Genomic DNA, 22,335 nt, shown 5'->3' with positions numbered 1-22,335 from the left:
TCGGACCGTAATTGAGCTAAATATTGGAGACCATAGTAGAAGTCATTGTATAAAATTTCAGCCAAATCTAGTAAGAATTGCGCACTTTAGTGGCTATAAGAGTAAAATAGGGAGATCGGTTTGTATGGGAGCTGTATTAGGCTATAAACCGATTCATGCCATATTCGACACGTATGTTATGTTCTCACCAGAGAAGCCGTTGTACAAAATTTCAGCCAAATCGGTTAATACTTGCGCCCTTCAGAGGCTCAGACACCAGATCGGTTTTATATGGCAGCTATATCAGGTTATGGACCGATTTGAAGTATTCTTAGAACAGTTGTTGAAAGTCATAACAAAACTCGTCATGAAAAATTTCAGCCAAATCGGATAATAATTGCGCCCTCTAGTGGCTCAAGAAGTCAAGACCCCAGATCAGTTTATAAGACAGCAATATCAGGTTATGGACCGATTTGAACCATTCATAATAGAGTTGTTGGAAGTCATTGCAAAACACGTCATGCAATATTTCAGCCAAATCGATAGGAATTGCTCCCTGTAGAGGCTCAAGAAGTCAAGACCCCAGATTGGTTTATATGGCAGCTATATCAGGTTATGGACCGATTTGAACTATTTTTAACACAGTTGTTGGAACTCCGAACAAAACACGTCGTGCAAAATTTCAGCCAAATCGGATGAGAATTGTGCCCTCTTGCGGCCCAAGAAGTCAAGATCCCAGATCGGTTTATATGACAGCTATATCACAACGTGGACCGATATACCCCATTTACAATGCCAACCGACCTACAATAATACTAAATTTCAAGCGGCTAGCTTTACTCCTTCGAAAATTAGCAAGCTTTCGACAGACAGAAGGACGGACATGGCTAGTTCGACTTAAAAGGTCATGACGATCAAGAATATATATACTTTATGGGGTCTTTGACGATTTTCGAGGAGTAGCAAACAGAATGACGAAAATAGTATACACCCAACCTATGGTGGTGGGTATAAATATATTCGTGAAAAGCGAACATATAACCATCCTGATGATGGTGGGATGCTTTATTTCACTCTTTTGAGGTACTATGTTATTTTGCTTTGTAAAGACCTCCATCCAGGAAAAACTAAAACCCTTTTGGAATATGAGCATTTTCTTCACGATTTCTACCTGTAAAATTGCATTTCGCAAGTGAAACCCGAATAAAGTATCAACTAGTGTGTAAGTTAATTTGTATTTTTAGTCAATTCAATTGATTATTCATTTGGAAATTCAAGCGCTCAGAAGCTCTCGATGTTCTGGGCATGAAAATACAAAGTGATGTCCGTTGGGCTAGACATGTATTTGAAGTGTCGAAAGAAGCATTCAAGTGTTTAGGCTTCCTTAAACGGTGTAAGAATTACTTAACTTTGTCTGATCTTCTTAACATCTACAGAACTTTCATAAGACCGAAAATGGAGTACAACTCATATGTATGGGCTGGAGCTTCAAAATCATCCCTGGAGCTACTGGACCGTGTACAGAGGAGAGCGATGGCGTTGATTGAGGACAGTGGGGTATCCAACTCTATTGCCTTCCTTATCTTCGTCGAAATGTTCTATCGGTACTTTCATGGTGTGTGCTCGTCTGATATTCGTCTTCTTATTCCTGATGTAAGGATGTATGTCAGGGATACTAGACATTCCAGGAACTCACACCCGTTTGTAATTGATTGACCAGCGGACCGCACAATGCATTACAGAGAGAACTCTTATTTCGCCCGAACCTTTCGTATGTGGAATCGACTTCCGGCTAATGTTTTCCCCACCCATTTTGACATCCAAAGATTTAAGACAAATGTCAATAAACACTATATCCTTTTCCCCTCCTCCAATTCCTAATTTCCTCTCACTAACGCAATGCACTGCATTCACTGCATAGGGGACATCCCCTGCGTGTTGGCTAACAGAAAAAAAAGTCCGTCCGTCTGTCTGTCGAAAGCAAGCTAGGTTTCGATGGAGTAATGTTAGACACTTGAAATTTTCCTCAAATACTCCTTATAAGTGTGGGTCGGTTGGATTGTAAATGGGCCAAATCGGTCCATAGTTTGATATAGCTGCCATATAAACCGATCATAGGTCTTGACTTCTTGCGCTTCTAGAGGGCTCAATTCCTATCCGATTTGGTTGAAATTTTGCACATGGTGTATTGTTATGACTTCGAACAATTGTGCCGGGTATGGCGGTCATACAACTACGGTCCATATCGATCAATAACGTGATAAAGCTCATATATATTTGAAAAAGACGTTCAAAGAGCAGGTGGTAGCGGTTCCATAAGATTCAGCTCGGCCGAACTTGGCACGCTTTTACTTATATAAGCTATCTTATTACAATATTTATAGACTTTGGAGAAATACAATGTTCTATGTGAATGGTTTTTTTTTTTTAATTTTATTATAGGGTAGCCCATGAGCAGCCACTTGAAGGGCCACCCCATCTTATTTTCTACAAGCGATTTAAGTCAAGTCAAAATACTTTTCAATCTACTGCAAGCCTTATGTTCTTCTGTGCGTGTATATTTTTAGCAATGGTTTTTTTTGCAAAGAATATTTTTGATAGTTTTATGGCATTCTTTAGAATATGACTAATATCTTGCTGTAGTTGTTGTTGTATATATATAAAATTATTAGAAAATAACGTGTAATTACCTTAAAGGACTACAAAATATTTGTTAACACAAACACACACAATTTGTAGTTTTCGTGGGGTTTTATTCGCGGAGATTTACAATCAAATCCAGATGGCAAAGATTCGTTTTTCAAAAACAAAAACAAAACAAAAAAAAAACAATAACAATAACAAAGATGGAAAGTTTTACAGAGAAAAAAGAATTCAAATATTAAAAATAAATCACATCAATTATCATAGAGAGAACTAAAAACGAGGTATCACAATAAGTAATGGATGGTGGATGGATTAGAAGAGCGGCGGCGCCTTTGATGCAGTAGACGTACGAGACAATGTAAGTGATCAAACAATGGAATACGAGTATGAGTGGACTAACTATTGGGAGCGCTAACGAATTCTTCGATCACCTCTACACTATGCTTTCGGGCTGCCTACTATTTATTATGGCCAATTGATACAATTCTCTTAACCTTCGGTTGGGTTTGCTTTTTGAAAATTTGATAAATTTCGAAAGTTGTAGTCAATTAAGCGCATAGTGCAGAAGGTTAAATGATGGTTGATTTCTAATTTGGATTTTTTGAGTGAATTTGTAGGGAACATATGAAGCAAAACGAAGCTTAATTGGGATTACTTTAGGTCTTTAGAGTTTGGTTATGAGAAATTATAATATTTTGTCATTTTTAAAACACCGAAATATGTGATTTATGGTTTGAAAAAACACCGGTGTTCAAAAAACTTCATGTAGATTTGAAACAGGTTTTGTTGGCAGATTTTCTTTATAGAACTGTCAAATAAACCTTCATTAAGTTTTGTGAATACGGCCGTTAATCTTTAAAATTATATAGGCCTGGCTATGCTCGCGTAAACATACCGTAAATGTGGGAAAACGTGTCAGCTGTTTTGTTTTGCTTTGTGAAAACACATTGCAACGATCACCGAACGTCTGTCGGCCGTAACCGGAAAGTAGGAATCAATAAAAACAAAATTTTACGTTCCGCTTCCGTGTCGGCTGATAAAATTTGAAGAAATTTCTAAACCAAAAATGCATGTTAAGAAAACTGCTATTCTCCTATTCGATGATTTCTCTGTGGAATTATTACAATTTAATGTTGATAATTAAACTTGAATGGGTAGCCCATCACGAAAAGGTGGCCAGTCTGAACTGTTGTGAAAAGCAAATGAAAAAGTGAGATATATGTGTTAACAAGAAATTACAAGAAGAGAGTAGGGGGTAAGCGCCAATACGGCGCTGTCGTATCCGCTAATCCATGTTAGCACTATGTCGTCTAACTGTGGTCTCTTCAGGGATTACACACATGGCCTTGAGGGCCGCCATATACATACTGATTTCGACCGGAATGATTATGAGCATCACATCAGTTGAAACTCTGAGCTGCAGTTTAGTTGGTGTTCATGTGTGTTAATTTCATCACGAGAAGCTCTGCTGAGAGTTACCGGGCGTGTCCATTGGTTGCGTATAGTGGAATGCTTCAATCGGCGGTATCGAGTGGAATGTCTCAGTGAAAGGCCCGACGGCAACAACTTTCGCTTAAATACTGAGTGCCTGCGGTACTCGATATGACAGACGATCTATTGGCGTCTTCATACAACAACAATGACCGTATCGTTCCCGCGGCGATCGGTCCTGTGTATCGGAACGAGCTTGCTCACTTTTGGCTACACCAACAACTGAATTCGAAAACAGTAACTTTCTCCCCAGATCTGCTTTCCCGTCTATCGTTTCCGCGTGTCATAGTATAACCCCAATCCAGTCCCTGTCTCCCGAAACCCTCCTCGGTGTGGCCACCGTATTCATAGTGTCCAAGAGGGAACCTTGGCCGTATTCTGTCTGCCTGTGCGGCTCAGGGCAGTGGCTGCCGGCCAATCTCCTCGTTGTTAAATGCTCCCCCAATATTCCAGAAGGCTGCCATTGCGTACTGCTTCAGTTGGAGGAACGTCTCAACATCTCGCATCACTGCATGGACTGCCGTATTCTCCGACCTGGCATTGAGTTATGCCTAAAGTTGTCCGACATCGGACCATACCTCACCTTCAAGTCTTTTTTGTTAAAAAAAAAATTGTTTTGTTTGAAATGTCAAATGCCACATTTTGTAATAAGAATAATTGCCTCTTTACATTTACGATACATTTGTTCTACATTCACTAGAGCATAAACAGACCTTAACGCTACTGAATGCGTAAAATAATAAATAAATAACCATACTCTTGCCTATTTCATCATTAACTAAAAAACATAGTCTTGAGCCAATTGTCTTCAAAAGATTTACACATTTTAAATACAGGAATATAGACGTACAAAACTTAAGAAATCTTAGTGAACAAAATAAAAATTTCAAAATTTTGTTGATGTACTTCATTTTAACCCTGAACTAAATATACAGTTTGGTTTCTTTTTTTTTTTTTTGGGAAAGAAAATTTTTCCAATAAAAATTTTGTCATGTGTAAAGGAAGTATATGCACAGAGAGAAAAATGAACCGATTTTGAAGGAAAAAGAATTTTAAGCTTTCAATTCAAAATAAAAACCGTTCTAATTTATTGTGTGCTAAAAATTTAAGTTCATAGGTCCAACCAATATCAGCAGTATAGCCAAGAGAACGGTAATTTTTAACACTGAAAAAAAAAACCGAAATCTTTAGGTGTGAGGGCTTTAAAGGCCGAACATTGGTAGAATGTATTTACCACGTAGAAATTGCGAAGAACCTTTATGAAATGCATACAGCACACTCACCAATCTCAACACTTTGTCATACATACTGTGCCATTTTTCCAACGCATGTGTGTTGGTCCTATTGCAGCGTGGATTTCTTTTTCACATACCTGCAATTGATGTCCAGCTCATAGACATGGTTTTGTGTATCGTTTTCTCTTTCAGACCTGCATTTTCGCTTTGTTTGCTGGTTCTGTACAGCAAATCTGGGTCAGTAAAGCAAAATCCCATACAATATGGGCTTTATACTAAAGTTATTTGGGATTAGTGCCACTTTGATACAAAAATTTGAGGACAAGTGTTTAGGAGGGCCGCCCCATCCGAAAAATTACCCCCAAACCCGGGGGTGGGACCGCCCCCTAGACACTTGTCTTCTATTTTTTGTATCAAGATGCTACTTTACCCCAAAAAAAAAATATTTTAGTCCCATATTATGTCAATCGATATATGCCCGTTTCAGTGGGCTTTCGGTTTTTTTTTGGGTGGGGCGTTCCCCTCAGGCAATTGAACCCAAATTATGATAAGATTTACATTTTTGGTTTATTTTAACTGTTTCCGATATTAAGTTCGTACTATCTAGGAAGCATATATGCTTCTGTGCACTAGGAAGTGGAAGATAGATCAATACAACCCACGAAGAAACAGTTCAGTTTCGTGTAACATATTCAGAAGCGAACACAGAAAACTGCATGTCCACCGTAGCGCAGAGGTTAGCAAGTCTGCCTATGACGCTGAACGCCTGGCTTCGAATCCATTTTCAGCGTTGGCTATCTCCTCCAAATGCTGGCGATTTGTTAGGTACTATGCATGGAAATGAAAGGGCAGACGATTTGGCGATGAAGGCCAGAGGACTGCCGTCAATGAACATGGTTAACCCGAAGCCCTTCGGGTCGACGCAGTCCGAGTTAAGGGCGTGGGCGACGAATGCGCATGCAACATTGTGGAAAAGCGAAACGGTTGGCAGGACGACGAAAATCCTATGGGGGGATACAGATCGTGAGAAAGCGAGACTTTTACAGAAAGAAAGCAAGAAGGAGGTCAGTATAGCTATTGGTATCATCACGGGATACATAGAACTACGAGCTCACTTATGTAAAATCGGTGCGGCAAGTATAGGCATGCGGGGAAAATGATGAGACGTTGGAGCATTTTCTTTGTCATTGTCCGGCTTTCGCGGTATTGAAAACAATTAAGGATTTTGTAATTAGCACGGAATTCCTAACTGAAAAGTTTCCTTTTAGAGGTTACTTTATAGTTTTTAGAGCGCACAACAAGCTGATTACTGGCTTAGGTGTATGCCCATAGTGGCATGGGGCGGATTAATATCTGCACCTTATTTTCAACCTAACCTAACCAAACCTAGGTACTATGCCATGCATAGCAACCAAGTAAGAACTTCTTCCCAAACAGGAGTCGCATCCCTTATCATTGATCTTTGACTTGAATTGGACAGCACTCATAAATATGGCTGAATTTTGCAAGTGTTCCTTAATGGAATGTTTATGGTCACATTTTTTATTATGACGAATACTCGACGCGTGGTGGTGTTCTATGGGCATGGGGCTGGTTTTTTTCCTGTTCTCTTTTCTTCAGCAAAAGGTCTTTGTTGCCTTTTTTCTGTACATGGCAAAACTTTGACTTTCTCTTAAAATGTGCTTGTCAAAATGAAACTTCCTTTTGGCCTAAACGAATGCGAAAGGTGGATTGAAGTAAAGTAGATTTTTATGAAAACCAATGTTCCGCATATGATTGATCAAATAATTGTGAATCATATTTAGAATTGTACTCTTTTTCCATATGCAAAAAGCTGTTATTCGGTTGGACACTCGTGTGGGGAAATTTTGGGAATCTTCATTTTTTTCATTCTATGGAGTATAATAAATCATTCGCCAATGTAGCCGCCAGCTTAAAATTCGTTTTGTAATGAAATTTTATATAAATGATATTTCGGATTGTTTTATTTTTACAAAACAGAAAATCAAACATAAAACATAACCGATTGCGAATATTTTTTTCTGATAAACATTTTTTGTTTTTATGAATTTTCGTTAAACAAAAGAAATTATTTTTGGTTTGGTTGATTGATTTTTGTTGTTAGTATACTTACATCACACCCAAAATTTTTTTAAAATAAAATTTATATTTTAAAAATTATTTTAAAATAAAATTTTGCTTTTGATTTTACTGAGAACCGAATCGGATTGTTGTTATAGTGTGCTGTGCCAAAAGCCAAAATGCGTCTATGTACTTTGGCTTTTTTTTGTGTGTGTGTGTGGATTAGGTTGGACTGGGAAAACGGATGCGAATTCAGTTCAAGGTAAAATCAGTCTTTGGGTATTCGTGACAATGTACTGCTAGGTTTCGAAACAAGTTCTTGTTGTGCAGTGTAAGAGATGGTGTAGTGTTCCTAATTCCCTATCCTTCGTGGCCATTGCTATGAGAAGGACTTTGCTTTTCTGAGAGTTTGGCTGTAAATATTGGCATTGCGTCGAGTGTTATACCGACCAGTGCTGTCGGCCTCAAACTCAAAGGAAAATCAAAGTCCTGAGCTATCAGTTGCCTAATCTAAACTCAAGTAACTTTAGCCTAATAAGTAGCAAAGCTGTAATCATAGCCTCGATAATGCTAAGTAATCTGCTTACAAAGAGCTGGAGAGAAATCCAATCGGATATTGCAAGAATATAGTGGATTTTGTGGTTACATCTACTACACTAGCGTATTTATCTCATTTTTACACTCTCTCAGACGGTGTATGTGTTTCAATGTGTTACACGTATTAGCTTTATGTTGTTGCTATTGTTTTTGTTGTGGTTTTATGTTGCAGTGTGAAGAGTGGTTGCAACCTGCCGACTTACCTGCAGAAATTCAGTTACTGTCGTATCGACAATCATCAGTGGGCGTTTAATGAGATGGACAACTCCATTACGTACGGGAATGTTGGCTGCCACAATTTCCGATAGCACCACTCCGGTGGCATGTTTATTGTCACCCAACAAGGTATTCGATTTCGCATACACTGAACATCAAGAGAAGGGAGGGGGAAAAGTATACGATAGTAGAGATTAGTTATATTCCCAGTACAAAGTTTTGTTCTGGAATGTATCTGGGGTTTGGTTTTGTCCATTTAAAACCATCAATTATCCTGTTTTCTCTTCTCGCAATTTTCTAGGAGGGGGATGGGCGAGGAGGATACTTACTTATACCATTCTTCTCTTTAAAGAAAGTCACAGTCACTTTGATGTTGTCCTCGAAGGCGGCAGTGGTTTGGGGTACGTCCATGGGTGCGGCCGCTGTAAATATCACATTGTTCAATAAGACATGCCCATCGATGACTTTTTTATCCACCAAACTACTACGGGCAGTAGCCTATTCGGAAAGTGCGGGGAGCAGACATAAATAGTAGTTCATTATTTGGAGGTAAAAACTTGTGAGCCAATATCGTTTAATGGCGATTAGTTAAAACGCTTCAGACTTACCTTGAAACCATCATCTACTGGCAAAAGAAAAGTGTGACCACCGGGAGATTGGAACAAGTTTTCCTTGCCCTTTAAGGTCACTTGAGAGCGATATACTCTGGAAGTAGAATTAGTAAAATAAACAACAACAACAACAACAATTATTTTTTGGTTCTTTTATGTGTGAAAATCTAGAGTTATCATTGCGGAATTGCAAGTCAGTAATAATTCCCTGGAATAAAAGACATGCTTACTCGAAAATAAATGATAAATGACATGCTTGGCTCGCGAAAATATTAACACCCCAGATTTCGGGATTAGAGAACACAAAGCAAATATAAGCAATCGAAATCGCTTTATTGTTTTCCAAAATATTCCCCATTAAGATCGATACATTTTTGCATGCGTCGAACCACTTTTGACAAATTGTGTGGGATCCAACGCGAACAATTTTTTTTTTTTTGACGATCAAATGTTCATGCAATATTGAATGTATGCTGGTCCTACTAATGTCTAAGGTTGCTTCAATCCCGCCATAGGTCACATGACGATCTTGCAATATCAGTTGGTGCACAGCATCAATGGTTTTTGGAACTACAACCGATTTTGGACGACCTTCACGAAATTCGTCCTGGAGTGAATTACAACCTCGGTTGAATTCACCATACCATCGATAAACACTGGTCCTTGGGGAAGCCTCATCGCTAAAAACTTTATTAAGTTCATCGATGCACTGTTGTTGAGTTAATACACGTCGAAAGTTGTAAAAAATTATCGCACGAAATGTTCACGAATTAATTCCATTTTTTGGGGCGAGATGAATCTTTCAAGTTACTGTAAACAACACATATAGCGCTCGTATGTCCAAACGTTCTGAGTACGTATAACCTCAAATATGTCGAGCTTTACGACAGAGCTGTCAGTTGGCAGATTGCAACACAAGGGTTGTCCAATCCCGAAATATAAAAGTCAACCCTCGTATTTTTCGAAAGTGTCAAGCCTTACGACAGAGCTGTCAGTTGGCAGATTGCAACATCCCGTATTCGTATTTTTCTTCCACTACCTACTCCAAAATGTGAACTCAACGCTCAAAAGTTTAAAATATGAACAGCTTTATTTTGTTAAAAAAAAATGACCACTATTTTTGCATAATTACCTTTTTAAACCCTCCACAATAGAATGGGGGTATACTAATTTCGTCATTCCGTTTGTAACTACTCGAAATATTCGTCTGAGACCCCATAAAGTATATATATTCTTGATCGTCGTGACATTTTATGTCGATCTAGCCATGTCCATCCGTCTGTCTGTCCGTCCTTCCGGCCGTCCGTCTGTCTGTCGAAAGCAGGCTAACTTTCGAAGGAGTAAAGCTAGCCGCTTCAAATTCTGCACAAATACTTCTTATTAGTGTATGTCTCGTTGGGATTGTAAATGGGCCATATGGCCATGGTCCATGTTTTGATATAGCTGCCATACAAACCGATCAGGGGTCTTGACTTCTTGAGCCTCTAGAGGGCACAATTCTTATCCGATTGCAATGAAATTTTGCACGACTTGTTTTGTTATGATATCCAACAACTGTGCCTAGTATGATTCAAATCGGTCAATAATCTGATATAGCTGCCATACAAACCGATCTGGGGACTTGACTTCTTGAGCCTCTAGAGGGCGCAATTATTATCCGATTTGCCTGGAATTTTGTACGACGGATCCCCTCATGACCGGCTATAAAAAGGAGGCCCCTTATCATTGAGCTTAAACTTGAATCGGACTGCACTCATTGATATGTGAGAAGTTTGACCCTGTTCATGGGCAAATATTTGCATTTTTTACAATTGAAAGTAAAGTTAATTTTGACAGAGGTCTTACGAGATGCAATTTGTTTGTTTCCCAGATTTTGTACTTTTCCACATGGCGCACATAATACATGTTTTCTTTATATGGTGATTTTCTAGAATGAAGCGCAACCTTCGCCGGGAACTTACAACAATTTGCCGTTTCTGCGTCTACCGGCAAAGATTTTAAATTCCATAATCACTTGTTCTTCGCTTCAAGTTTGACTTCGAATTGAAAGTGATACGCAAAAATATGAATGCAATGCCTTCAATTGGACTCAAAAACAAATCTTTACGATATTTCTAGTAATAATTTCTAAATAGCTCGATAAAAACTAACGTTTGACCAAATGAAATAACAAAAAAAAAAAAAAATAACAAATAAATAATCCCCAAACTATTTTTTTGGAGTTTATTTTGTTTTCTTTTTTGGGATTTATTTCATAATCAAATGGTTAGGTTAGGTGGAAAAGTGGGTGCAGATAATAATCCGCCCCATGCCACTATGGACATACACCTAAGCCATTAATCGGTTTCTTGTGCGCTCTAAAATACTATAAAGTAACCTCTAAACAGAAAATTTTAAGTTGGGAATTCCTTGCTACTTACAAAATCCTTAATTGTTTTCAATACCACTCCCCTAAGTTGGTTCATGTCTGGTATTGTGTCTCCACCTAAGTGCCAGTAGCTGTTAGACGCGAAAGCCGGGCAAGGACAAAGGAAATGCTCCAACGCCTCATCATCTTCGCCGCATGCCCTACACATGCTATCACTTGCCGCACCGATTTTACATAAGTGAGCTCGTAGTCTTAAGTGTCCCGTTATGATACCAATAGCTGTACTGACCTCCATCTTGTTTTCTTTCTGTAAAAGCCTCGCTTTCTCACGATCTGTATCCCCCCATAGGATTTTCGCCGTCCTGCCAACCGTTTCGCTTTTCCACAATGTTGCATGCGCATTCGTCGCCCATTCAGATTGTGTCATCCTCAGAGAAGGCGTTAATCTCCTTCTTACACTGCAAGACTGTTCGTGACTTTACCGTCCTGGTTGTTATTGCCTTTAAGGCAATTTTACTGTCGGTAAAGATGTTCACATTCGACGTCCTCGCGTTAGCACCACACCACTTCACGCATTCAGTGATCGCCCAGATCTTCGCCTGCAGGACCGTATTATGGTCAGGCAGTCTGAAACAGATCTCAGTCCCTGGGTTCTCAATGTAAAGCCCCAGGCCCACTCTGTCCTCTAGCTTTGATCCCTCCGTGTAACATGATCTTGATACTAGGGTTTCGTCAAACCAAGACTGTGCCGATGGCAGCAGTGCTTCGCACTCGACCTCAAGATTCATCTCAGGTATCCGATCGGAAACATCTTTCCATCCTTCCATGTTTCCCATTGTCGCCTCGATTATACCGCGATGGTATGAGCTGCTCCAATCCTCAATCCATTCTCCCATCGCCTTAAGTCTCATAGCCGTAGTGGCTGCCTCATACTTAATGGGTCGAATATCTAGAATAGTCTCCAGTGCCCTAGTGGGAGTGGCCTCATCGCTCCGCCTATGCCTATGTTCTCTGAACCTGTTGTATGGTCTGGGTCTAGCCAAGTCATATGCCATATGCAAGACCCTTTCGGCCCTTCTGCTTAGCTGGTTCGGATCCTTACGCCTTAGAAGTATTATAACATCGTCTGTGTAGCAGGCGGGTTCAAATCCCTCCTCAGTCAGCATCCGTAATAGGTCATTTATGGTGGTCACCCATAGGAGTGGCGATAAAATCATAATCAAATAAAATCCAAATAATATAGACGAAATAAACCCCAAATAAAATGAAATATTCCCCAAATTACTTTTGGGCACAATTTTTGCGTTGCGTTGGAGGTTATTTTATTGGGCGTTGTTTCGTAGAGCCTTGTTTAGCTTCCTCAACATTGAAGAGCTTGTTTTGAATTTAATAATTAAGCCTTAGTTTTTACTTCTAACAGCTCTATAAAGGGAAACTGTGAAAGTAGCGTATTTCAACGCACATTTTAGTTATGTCAATATCGGTGTAATAACCTGATCTGCAAACTTAAATTGAAAAAAAAAAAAAAAAACAAAAACAATTAACTAAACTGAAAACATACCTCAAACGATTATCCTCTCCGATGTCGAGTAAATCAGACTGTTGCAAAAATTGAAATGCATCTGGATTGGTGATTTCCGTTTTGGTATTGGGCAGCGGTGTAAGTGGAACCAAAACTTCATCTATAATATGCATTACCTGAAATTAAGCGAAATAATCAAACAGTAAATCAAGATCAGATTAGCTGATATCTATTGCAAGCACATATTGCGCGGCTTTTAGAAACGTACCTGCCTCTTACCCAAATGATTGGTCATTTCCACCGACAGCGATGGTATGATGCGGGCATTGTTCACATAGATATCACCATTGCGATTCTTTGTTATGTACAAAGGAGGATTACCATCCATGTCGGATGGTATGGTCTTGGTCAATTGATCCTGAGTCATGGCCACAGTAGCTGTAGGTGAGAGGGCATAAGTACAAGAGGCGACATCCAATCACAATCACTTTTAATCTCAATTCAATTACAACTACAATGCCGAATGCTAAGTGCATATTTTTAATTAAAGACAAAACTAATGAAGAACTCAAATAAAGACATAGCGAAAAAAAAAACAAAACAACGCCAGACTGTCGTCCTGGTTTCTACGAACTCACCCATGTGATAGAGAACATAGGTGGCCTTGTTCTTGTGGCGCTGGAATGCCTCGTTTGTGGGTACAAACAGTGTGCACGCTCTCAGTGATAATGTGGAATTTGCAATTTGATTTGACTCCAATAAACTATAAAACTGTAACGAGACAAAGGAGAAGAGAACTTTTTATCAGAGCAAGGTAGCGAATTTATATGTACGATAAACGAGTATAATAAAGAAACCATTTTACAACTTGAACGGTGGCGTTTTGCTGTACTTCATTAAGCTGGGAGGTGGAAACTAAGAAACTGTAACATCATTTTCAATTTATTGTAAATGTGTGCGCAAGGGGTATTTAATAAGGTGGCCGTACAGCATGGAGCTTGATATGCCAATTAATTTTTGAATTCGCCTTAAAATATTACATAAACTTCAAAACAGGGCGTGTTTTTCATAAGGTGGGCCCAAGGCGAATTTATCAGGTAGTCAAGAATGGTGCAAAAGGACTTTTGGATCAAGATAATTTATACAGGAGAATAGATTTTGTGTAGCCATAATCCTGCACCTACTCTCGCATTTTCAGGGCAGTCTCACAATAGGTGCTCACAAATCGAGCTTAAGTCTGCCATGTGACCAGCGCAAGGTCAAAGTTCCATCACAACTAGCAGAGGTACCTAGTGTTTTGGCAGCATACTATATGCACTCTGACCGGCCACACACAATGATGACAACGACATCCTCGTAGCCAACAAACTTTAACTGTCCTTTTCAAATGATCTGAAAATCCAAGAGATATCCAAAAGCCAAAAAGGGGTACACAACCCCTCCTTGTGACGATTGAGCTCTAATTACAATCTTCCTATTTGGTCGGCTACAATAACCCAACGAAAATTATTTAAACCTGGCATTTTGGTGGTTTTGTGGGTTGTTGTAGCCACATTTTCATGTGGAGGTGGCGATCCTTGTCAGGCTACTGTAGTTGTGCAAGCTTGTTCCGGTCCAAAGGACCGATCGCCGCGGGAACAGGTTGGCCTTTGGTTATTTAAAGGCACCAATAACCTGCCTTGTCATATCGGGCATCATAGGCACTCAGTATTTATGCAAGAGTCGGTGCCACCCGGCCTTTCACTGAGACTCTCCGTTCGATACCGCTGATTGTCCGCGACTGCTACTCTGTATGGAGCATTCCGTTATCCGCAATCAGTGGACGCTTCTCGCGACAGCAATGAACACCACACAGATCGGACCTCAATGTTCCAGCCAGTTTTGTGGGTAAAGCCTCTGGAGCCAATTAGAATTTTTAACGTTTTTAAATAAGAGTTTACTTGACACTCAAAAATTAATAAACATCTTTCTTCTTGCTCTGATTGGTCGAAACAAATTTGCCGAAAATATTAAATGTCAGGGCGAATTGAATTTTTTTCGCCCTGTTTACAAATTTTGACATATATTTGTTGTAGCAATTCGCCGATGCTTTGTTGGAGCAATTCACCGATGCGGCCACCTTATTAAATACGCCTTGCCTAAAATTTGAAATGTCAGGGCAAATCGAATTTTATTCACCCCTTGCTTACAAATTTTGACATATCGAGTTCCCAAAAATCATGCTTTGTTGTAGCAATTCGCCGATGCGTCCACCTTATAAATGAATCTAAGTGGGAGGTTGTCCTTGTTGCTGCAGAAGTTGTATAAGTATTGCTTAACTTTGAACGCCCGCTCACGAGATTAATTTTTTTCATTGAGAGCTTTTGGCAAGTTAATTAGTGCTACAGATAGTTCTTCAACATCCATGGTGCGGAACAATTGATTAAGCCCCTGAGTGAGAAATGAATGAACAGACTTAACGCAACCTGTTCCGGGTTTTAGGCATCAGATTAAACACAGCAAGAGTATGAGGGTTCCGGCGTGTATTGCAGATATATGGGATCTGCTTAAACTTTACAAAAGGGATCTTTCTCCCATCAGTGATGCGACGGAAGACACGAGTGAGGTGGAAGAGAAACTTCATGTCATCTCTCCAGCCCCCTTTTCCATGATCTCAGTTTTACCATTGCTGAAGGCAGCTTTCAATTGGTCATAATTGCTCTTCAAATCATGCCCAAAGAAGAAATCATCTAACACATTCTGGAGTCCTTCTGCGATTCTGCTCTCGAGCAGTTTCTTCTCCGTGCCTACCAACTAATCTTTCAGCCGAATAGTTTTTTTTTTTCTTGGACAGCCTTGTGGATGCCTGGATAACATGGCGAACTGCGCTAAGTTTGGTTCAAATCGGTCCATGTTTTCATATAGCTGCCATATGAACCGATCTTGGGTCTTGACTTCTTGAGCCTTTAGAGGGCGCAATTCTCGTCCGATTTGACTGTAATTTTGCACGTGGTGTTTTGGAATCACTTCCAACAAATGTGTTAAGTATGATTCAAGTCGGTTCATAATATGTTAAAGCTGTCATATAAACCGATCTTGGATCTTGACTTTTTGAGCCAATAGAGCGCGCAACTCTCATCCGATTTGGCTGAAATTTTGCATGACGTCTTTGTTATGACTTCCAATAAATGATAAGGGGCCTCCTTTTTATAGCCGAGTCCGAACGGCGTGCCACAGTGCGACACCTCTTTGGAGAGAAATTTTACAGTGAGTTGTGTCACAAAGGTTGCCAACATTAGGAGGGGAAATACAACCGCTGAAATTTTTTTCTGATGGTCTCGCCAGCATTCGAACCCAGACATTTAGCGTCATAGGCAGTCATGCTAACCTCTGCGCTACGGTGGCCTATGTTACAAATTTTTTAAATTTTTTTTTTTTTTGAGTTGAAACTTTGCAAAGATTCTTTTTTTTTTGTCCATAAGCAGGTTAAGTTCGAAGATGGGCTAAATCGGACTATATCTTGATATAGCCCCCATATAGACCGATCCGTCGATTCAGGGTCTTAGGCCCATAAAAGCCACATGTATTATCCGATTTTGCTGAAATTTGGGACAGTGAGTTGTGTTAGGCCCTTCGACATACTTCATCAATTTTGCCTAGATCGATCAAGATTTAGATATAGCTGCCATTAGACCGATCTGCCGATTTAGGGTCTAAGGCCCATAGAAGCCATATTTATTATCCGATTTTGTTGAAATTTGGAACAGTGAGTTGTGTTAGGCCCTTCGATTTCCTTCGTCAATTTGGTTCAGATCAGTCCAGATTTGGATATAGCTGCCATATAGACCGATCTCTCGGTTTTAGGTTTTGGTGCCATAAAAAGCGCATTTATTGTCCGATGTCGCCGCAATATGGGACAGTGAGTTGTGTTAGGCCCTTCGACATCCTTCTTTAAATTCACTCAGATCGGTCCAGATTTGGATATAGCTGTCATATTGACCGATCTCTCGATTTAATGTTTTGGACCCATAAAAGGCGCATTTATTGTCCGATTATGCCGAAATTTGGGACAGAGAGTTAAGTTAAGCCCCTCCACATATTTCTGCAATTTTGTCTAGATCGATCAAGATTTGCATATATCTGCCATATAGACTGATCTCTCGATTTAAAGTCTTGGCCCCGTAAAAGGCGCATTTATAATTCGATTTCACTGAAATTTGACACACTGACTTATGTTATGCTTTTCGATATCTGTATCGTATATAGTTCAGATCGGTTTATTTTTAGATATAGCTACAAAAATGACCAATATTTTGTTATATACAATTGAACAATGACTTTTACTTATCAGTATTTGGACCGAATCGGAACATGTATTGATTTAGCTGCTATGGGGCATAAGGTATGAATTTTGCATCGGATTTTGACGAAAGGTGGTGGTTATCCAAAGTTCGGCCCGGCCGAACTTAACGCCTTTTTACTTGTTTTATTATAGAAATGTTTATGAAACTTTTGTTTAGAATAAATTAAATTTAAATTTTCTCTTCAGACAAAATCATTTTGGGGGACCCCCACCCTGGCTACGTCCTTTGCCTGGAGTATATAAAGGGTGATTTTTTTGAGGTTAGGATTTTCATGCATTAGTATTTGACAGATCACGTGGGATTTCAGACATGGTGTCAAAGAGAAAGATGCTCAGTATGCTTTGACATTTCATCATGAATAGACTTACTAACGAGCAACGCTTGCAAATCATTGAATTTTATTACCAAAATCAGTGTTCGGTTCGAAATGTGTTCATTCACCGTAACGTTGCGTCCAACAGCATCTTTGAAGAAATACGGTCCAATAATTCCACCAGCGTACAAACCACACCAAACAGTGCATTTTTCGGGATGCATGGGCAGTTCTTGAACGGCTTCTGGTTGCTCTTCACTCCAAATGCGGCAATTTTGCTTATTTACGTAGCCATTCAACCAGAAATGAGCCTCATCGCTGAACAAAATTTGTCAAAATTTGAACACATTTCGAACCGAACACTGATTTTGGTAATAAAATTCAATGATTTGCAAGCGTTGCTCGTTAGTAAGTCTATTCATGATGAAATGTCAAAGCATACTGAGCATCTTTCTCTTTGACACCATGTCTGAAATCCCACGTGATCTGTCAAATACTAATGCATGAAAATCCTAACCTCAAAAAAATCACCCTTTATTATGTGGAATTTTGAAATGAATTATCAAAACATTCAGCAGATGATGTTTCATGTCATAGCCTTTAAATTTCAAGTTATGTCTATAAGTTTAGAATTTTTTGAAGCAGAATAGAATTTCGGATGGCGAATCCACAAAATGATATGCATTTTAATTTCCAATAGCCAAGGCAAAAAATTCATAAAAGGCTTGTTGTTGTTGATGGTAAATAAAATTCCAAAATCGCCGCCAACTTGAGATGTATGCGAAATTTTGCCATATTGTCGTAATGGGCTTGAGAAACAAACCCTCCCTCACTCATGTATGACAATGCATTGAATATAGTACATGTCATTGGTTAATAATAATTTATTAGAATATAAGCGCAAGCGATTGAATTTAATAGCGCCAGCCAAAAACACAAAAAGGAAAAAATGTCATACACGTTTAAAAAAAAAAACAAAAAATAAGTACGGTCCCGATTACTGTACAAAATGCAATACATTTAATTCAAACCTACCGTTTTCTTTCGCTGTTAAATTTACGAGCCTTTAAGTTCCCTTGACCAAAAATTTGATTGACTTATCGCTTTGCCAAAATCTACCTCATTAGCCCCTTAAACATGTCAATTTAACCAATAAATGCAGGTTTTGCACAAAAAAAGATACAATACAAAAATACAACATGTTGCCTTAATTGAGCTGTGCCGTAAAAAACTCACCCCTCTTGTTGGGCTTTTGTGTTTTCTCTGTTTTCTGTTTTCGGAAACAGAAACAATTCCCAATTAAACATTTGTAATTCAATTTGATTTTTGTGGCAAATCCGATTATATCTGTTAGCTAAACATTTATCGCTTAACTACGGTTTTCTGGCAGCAACCACATGCATACAGGCACAAATATTTAAGGGGTAATTGTTAAGACTACTTGGAAGCAGTGCCTGTGGTTTGGTATTTAAGTCGCATTTGAATTTAATTAGCTGCAAATAAGTAGTAGTAGTAGTAGTAGTAATCTTTATTTTCATTATTTTCTTTTTCAATACAATAATGTCTAAATAAACTTAAAATAAAATAAAAGCAATATATTAGCGTATTTCAGAGTTAATCCATCAAAATAAAGATTTACGGCTATGACTTCAAGTCGTCAGCCGGATTTAAAGAAACATTTTCAAAGCTGTGTTTAAGGGACATTTTAGTCTATGCTTAATAGTATTAGGCGTACTCGGTTAATATTAGCTTTCGGTATTGTAAGGCATTTTTGGTATATTTTATAAGATTATCCCAGTCTGCTACCTCTCTTCCATCTAAGATGCTAATTAATTCAGGTTCTGTCAGCGTCGGCCTGTGAAAGAAAAGCATGCGTTGGCTTCTTAGTATGGGACATACGGCAAGAAAATGGTATATTGTCTCTCTCTCCCTCAAATTGCATAGCGTGCACAAATCGTTGTCAACCAAATTTAAGCCTCTTTGATTAGCATTGAGGTATATCAAATCGACCCGTGCTTTAAATATCCACGTAATGTCCTTAACTTTATATTCGCCATTTAGGTACAAACACCCTCTTGTGAAATCCAGGTTTTTATAAAACCGTGACCTGCTTTGTAAAGCTTTCTGCAGCAATCTTTGCTTGTTAGCTTGCGATAGTGAATCTATGATGGAATTAGTCATACTGTTCCATTCACCTTGCGTTATATTTCCAACCAATGGTTGCATATCCAGCTCATTTAGAATGTCGTTTAAAGCTTTCACCCAAAATATTTGTTTCTGGACCATTATAAGTGTAAGTTTATGCGGCAGTCTATCCCTTTTATATCTGTACAACGTACTAGATATATACTTCAAATGCAGTCCCAGTGTGTATAAATGACTTTCTTGTAAGTCTGTTTCCATATAGAGAGCATAATTTGGTGTAGAGTCTGGCAAATTAAGAACAGTTTTTAAGAAAAAACGCTGCAATTGGTCAACTTCTTCAAAATATTCATAGCCCCAGACCTGCGCTGCATACGACTGTACCGATCTGCAAACCGCCATGTACAAGTTCCATTTATCTTGCAGGGATATTTCGTCTTTCTTTAAGAAGTTTTTCCATGTTGCTTTTATAGCACTTTTAGCTTGTGTTGTCCGGGACTGAATATGCTTCAAGAACTTCATTTTGGGCGTTAGTACCACCCCTAAGTACTTATATTCTGATACCACTTCTAATGGTTCTGCATGGAAGAACCATTTATCCTGCTGTGATAGTCTTCCCCCGTTTCGGAATACCATGATTTTAGACTTCTCAGTGTTGACTATTAAGCTCCATTTTTTACAAAATTCTTCCAAGTTTGCTATCATTTGTTGCAGGGTAGTTGAATCCTCCGCTAAAATTACTATGTCGTCAGCATACAGCAGGGTTTTTATGTTTATGCCTTCTATATCTACACCTCCTTCCAGTGCATCGCTTAAGTCGTTTATATAAAGAGAAAATAATAATGGCGATAGTAAGCACCCTTGTTTTACACCAGATTCTGTATCAAAATAACCAGACAGCTCTTCTCCAGTCCACACTGCTGACTGAGTGTTTTGATAGACAGCTTCTATCATCTTTATAAATTTGAAAGAGATGCCAATCTGATTTAATTTGTAGAAAAGTAAGTTTCGTGAAATTTTGTCAAATGCCGCTCGAAAATCTACAAAAAACGCGTAAACCTTCTTCTTTTCCGCCAGCTTGATATTGACCATCGAAGCTAAATTATATATATTGTCCACCGTAGAATAGTTTTTTCGAAAACCTGCCTGGAATTCAACCAATATATTGTTTTCTTCAACCCATTGTCCCAGTCTATCATTTAGTACACCCATGAATATTTTAGCCACGGAATTCATAAAGGATATACCTCTATAATTCGATGCATCATCGAGTCTGCCTTTTTTATGAATAGGGAATATAACTGTTTTCTGAAATTCTTCCTCAATTTTGCCCTCGGTGTAGATCTTGTTGAAAATTGCTGCAAGCTGGGTCAGGAATTCATCAGTAGCATTTGAATAGAATTCATAGGGAATTCGGTCTTCACCTGGCGCCTTGTTCGGTTTTGTTTTGGCAAGGGTATACTTAATTTCCTCTAATGTTATGTCTTTATCTAGAATGTCGTTTACGATCAGTGCAGGTGCGTAATGAACTCTCAAGGACGATTGTTCCTGCCTGAGCAGTTCCATAAAATGGGTTCTAAGTATCTCTGCGGATAAAGTATGACTGATACGAAAGTCCTGGCCATTTAACTCTCTTACTAAACTCCACCATTCTTTTGCATTCGATGTATTATTTAGTTTCTCAGAGATATTGGCGTAGTACATTCTTTTAGATACTTCGCAAATGTCCTTATATCTTTTTTTTGCGCTCAAATATGCCTGTCTATCTGTTTCCGACGATGATTTCCGAAATTTCGATAAGATTTCAAATGTTTTCCTTCTTGCCCAGTAGCATCTATCATTAAACCACTTTTTCTGTGGTACGTACTGCTGCGCTTTGTTTTGCTGAACTGCCGATGCAACAATTGTATTTGTCATGTGCTTGAGACATGTTATATTGTTGGACATTAATTGTAAGCTCAGATTAGCGGTGAGGTTTTCCTGGTATTGCAATTTATGACTATCTTTCCAATGCAGCTTCGGTAGTAAATTGAGCCTATTTTGTGGGACTACTGTGTTGTTTAGCTTTAGGTTAAGAGTTATTGGCAAATGATCTGACCAGATTTTGTCTACCACCTTGAAGCTTTCCACATATTGAAGCATGTTTATGGATACTGAGCATATATCATTTACTGAGGTTCCGGTGTTGCTCAAATATGTAAAATTACCGTCCTCATCTCCTAATGTTTGGCCATTTAGAATTACCAGGTTATGTTCATTGCAGTAGTCGATATACCTTCGTCCATTCGTATTTAATTCTTTATCTTTAGACTTTCTCGGCCCAGTACATGCGTGGAACGAATCTCTATATAGATCAACAATGCCTTGTTGTGATTCGCCTATTCTAACGTTTATATCACCTAGCACTATAAGGTTTTCGCATTTCATTTCTTCCATGAACAATTTTGCTAGGGCAAACTCTCGTATCCAGTCTGAGCCCCTTATATAGAGTGGAACTATCAACAGTTGAAAATTTTCTGTTATAATCTGTAATCCACAGAGTGTCTGATTAAGAATAAATGTATGCTTTATGCCTGCTTTATTTATGCAAATAAACACCACAGACACTGAGGCGGTTGCAGATTCTTAGGGGAAATGCTTACAAAAGTGCTCGCAAAAGCGATAACAGAAACAAGTAAGAGAGTGTTTAGTTCGACCGTTCCGAACTCCCTCCACCAAGGTTCGCATCTGTCGAGTTCTTTGCGCAGTATCTCTTTTTAGGCAAACAAAGAATAATGAATAAGGACGGAG

The 22,335-nt window shown here is 38.9% G+C and overlaps 2 protein-coding genes across 13 annotated transcripts in view; one reads left to right on the top strand and one right to left on the bottom strand.

Moving 5' to 3' along the window:
• Window positions 1-22,335, bottom strand: part of LOC106083762 (fasciclin-1) — a 108,680-nt gene that overhangs the window by 33,236 nt on the left and 53,109 nt on the right. For all 12 annotated transcript variants that reach the window (XM_059361996.1, XM_059361999.1, XM_059362003.1 and 9 more), the window contains 6 exons: window positions 13,386-13,518; window positions 13,016-13,185; window positions 12,787-12,923; window positions 8,855-8,951; window positions 8,576-8,744; window positions 8,234-8,394 (listed from right to left, as the gene is read on the bottom strand). In XM_059361996.1, coding sequence (XP_059217979.1) covers window positions 8,234-8,394; window positions 8,576-8,744; window positions 8,855-8,951; window positions 12,787-12,923; window positions 13,016-13,185; window positions 13,386-13,518 — 867 coding nt within the window. The remainder of the gene's footprint in view (window positions 1-8,233; window positions 8,395-8,575; window positions 8,745-8,854; window positions 8,952-12,786; window positions 12,924-13,015; window positions 13,186-13,385; window positions 13,519-22,335) is intronic.
• LOC106083760 (uncharacterized) overlaps window positions 1-22,335 on the top strand; it is a 175,151-nt gene that overhangs the window by 116,831 nt on the left and 35,985 nt on the right. The window lies entirely within an intron of this gene.

Source organism: Stomoxys calcitrans, chromosome 2, assembly GCF_963082655.1.
Source record: "Stomoxys calcitrans chromosome 2, idStoCalc2.1, whole genome shotgun sequence".
Taxonomy (NCBI): domain Eukaryota; kingdom Metazoa; phylum Arthropoda; class Insecta; order Diptera; family Muscidae; genus Stomoxys; species Stomoxys calcitrans.
The sequence above is the reverse complement of the archived record's forward strand: the minus strand, read 5'-3'. Positions and strand labels throughout refer to the sequence as shown.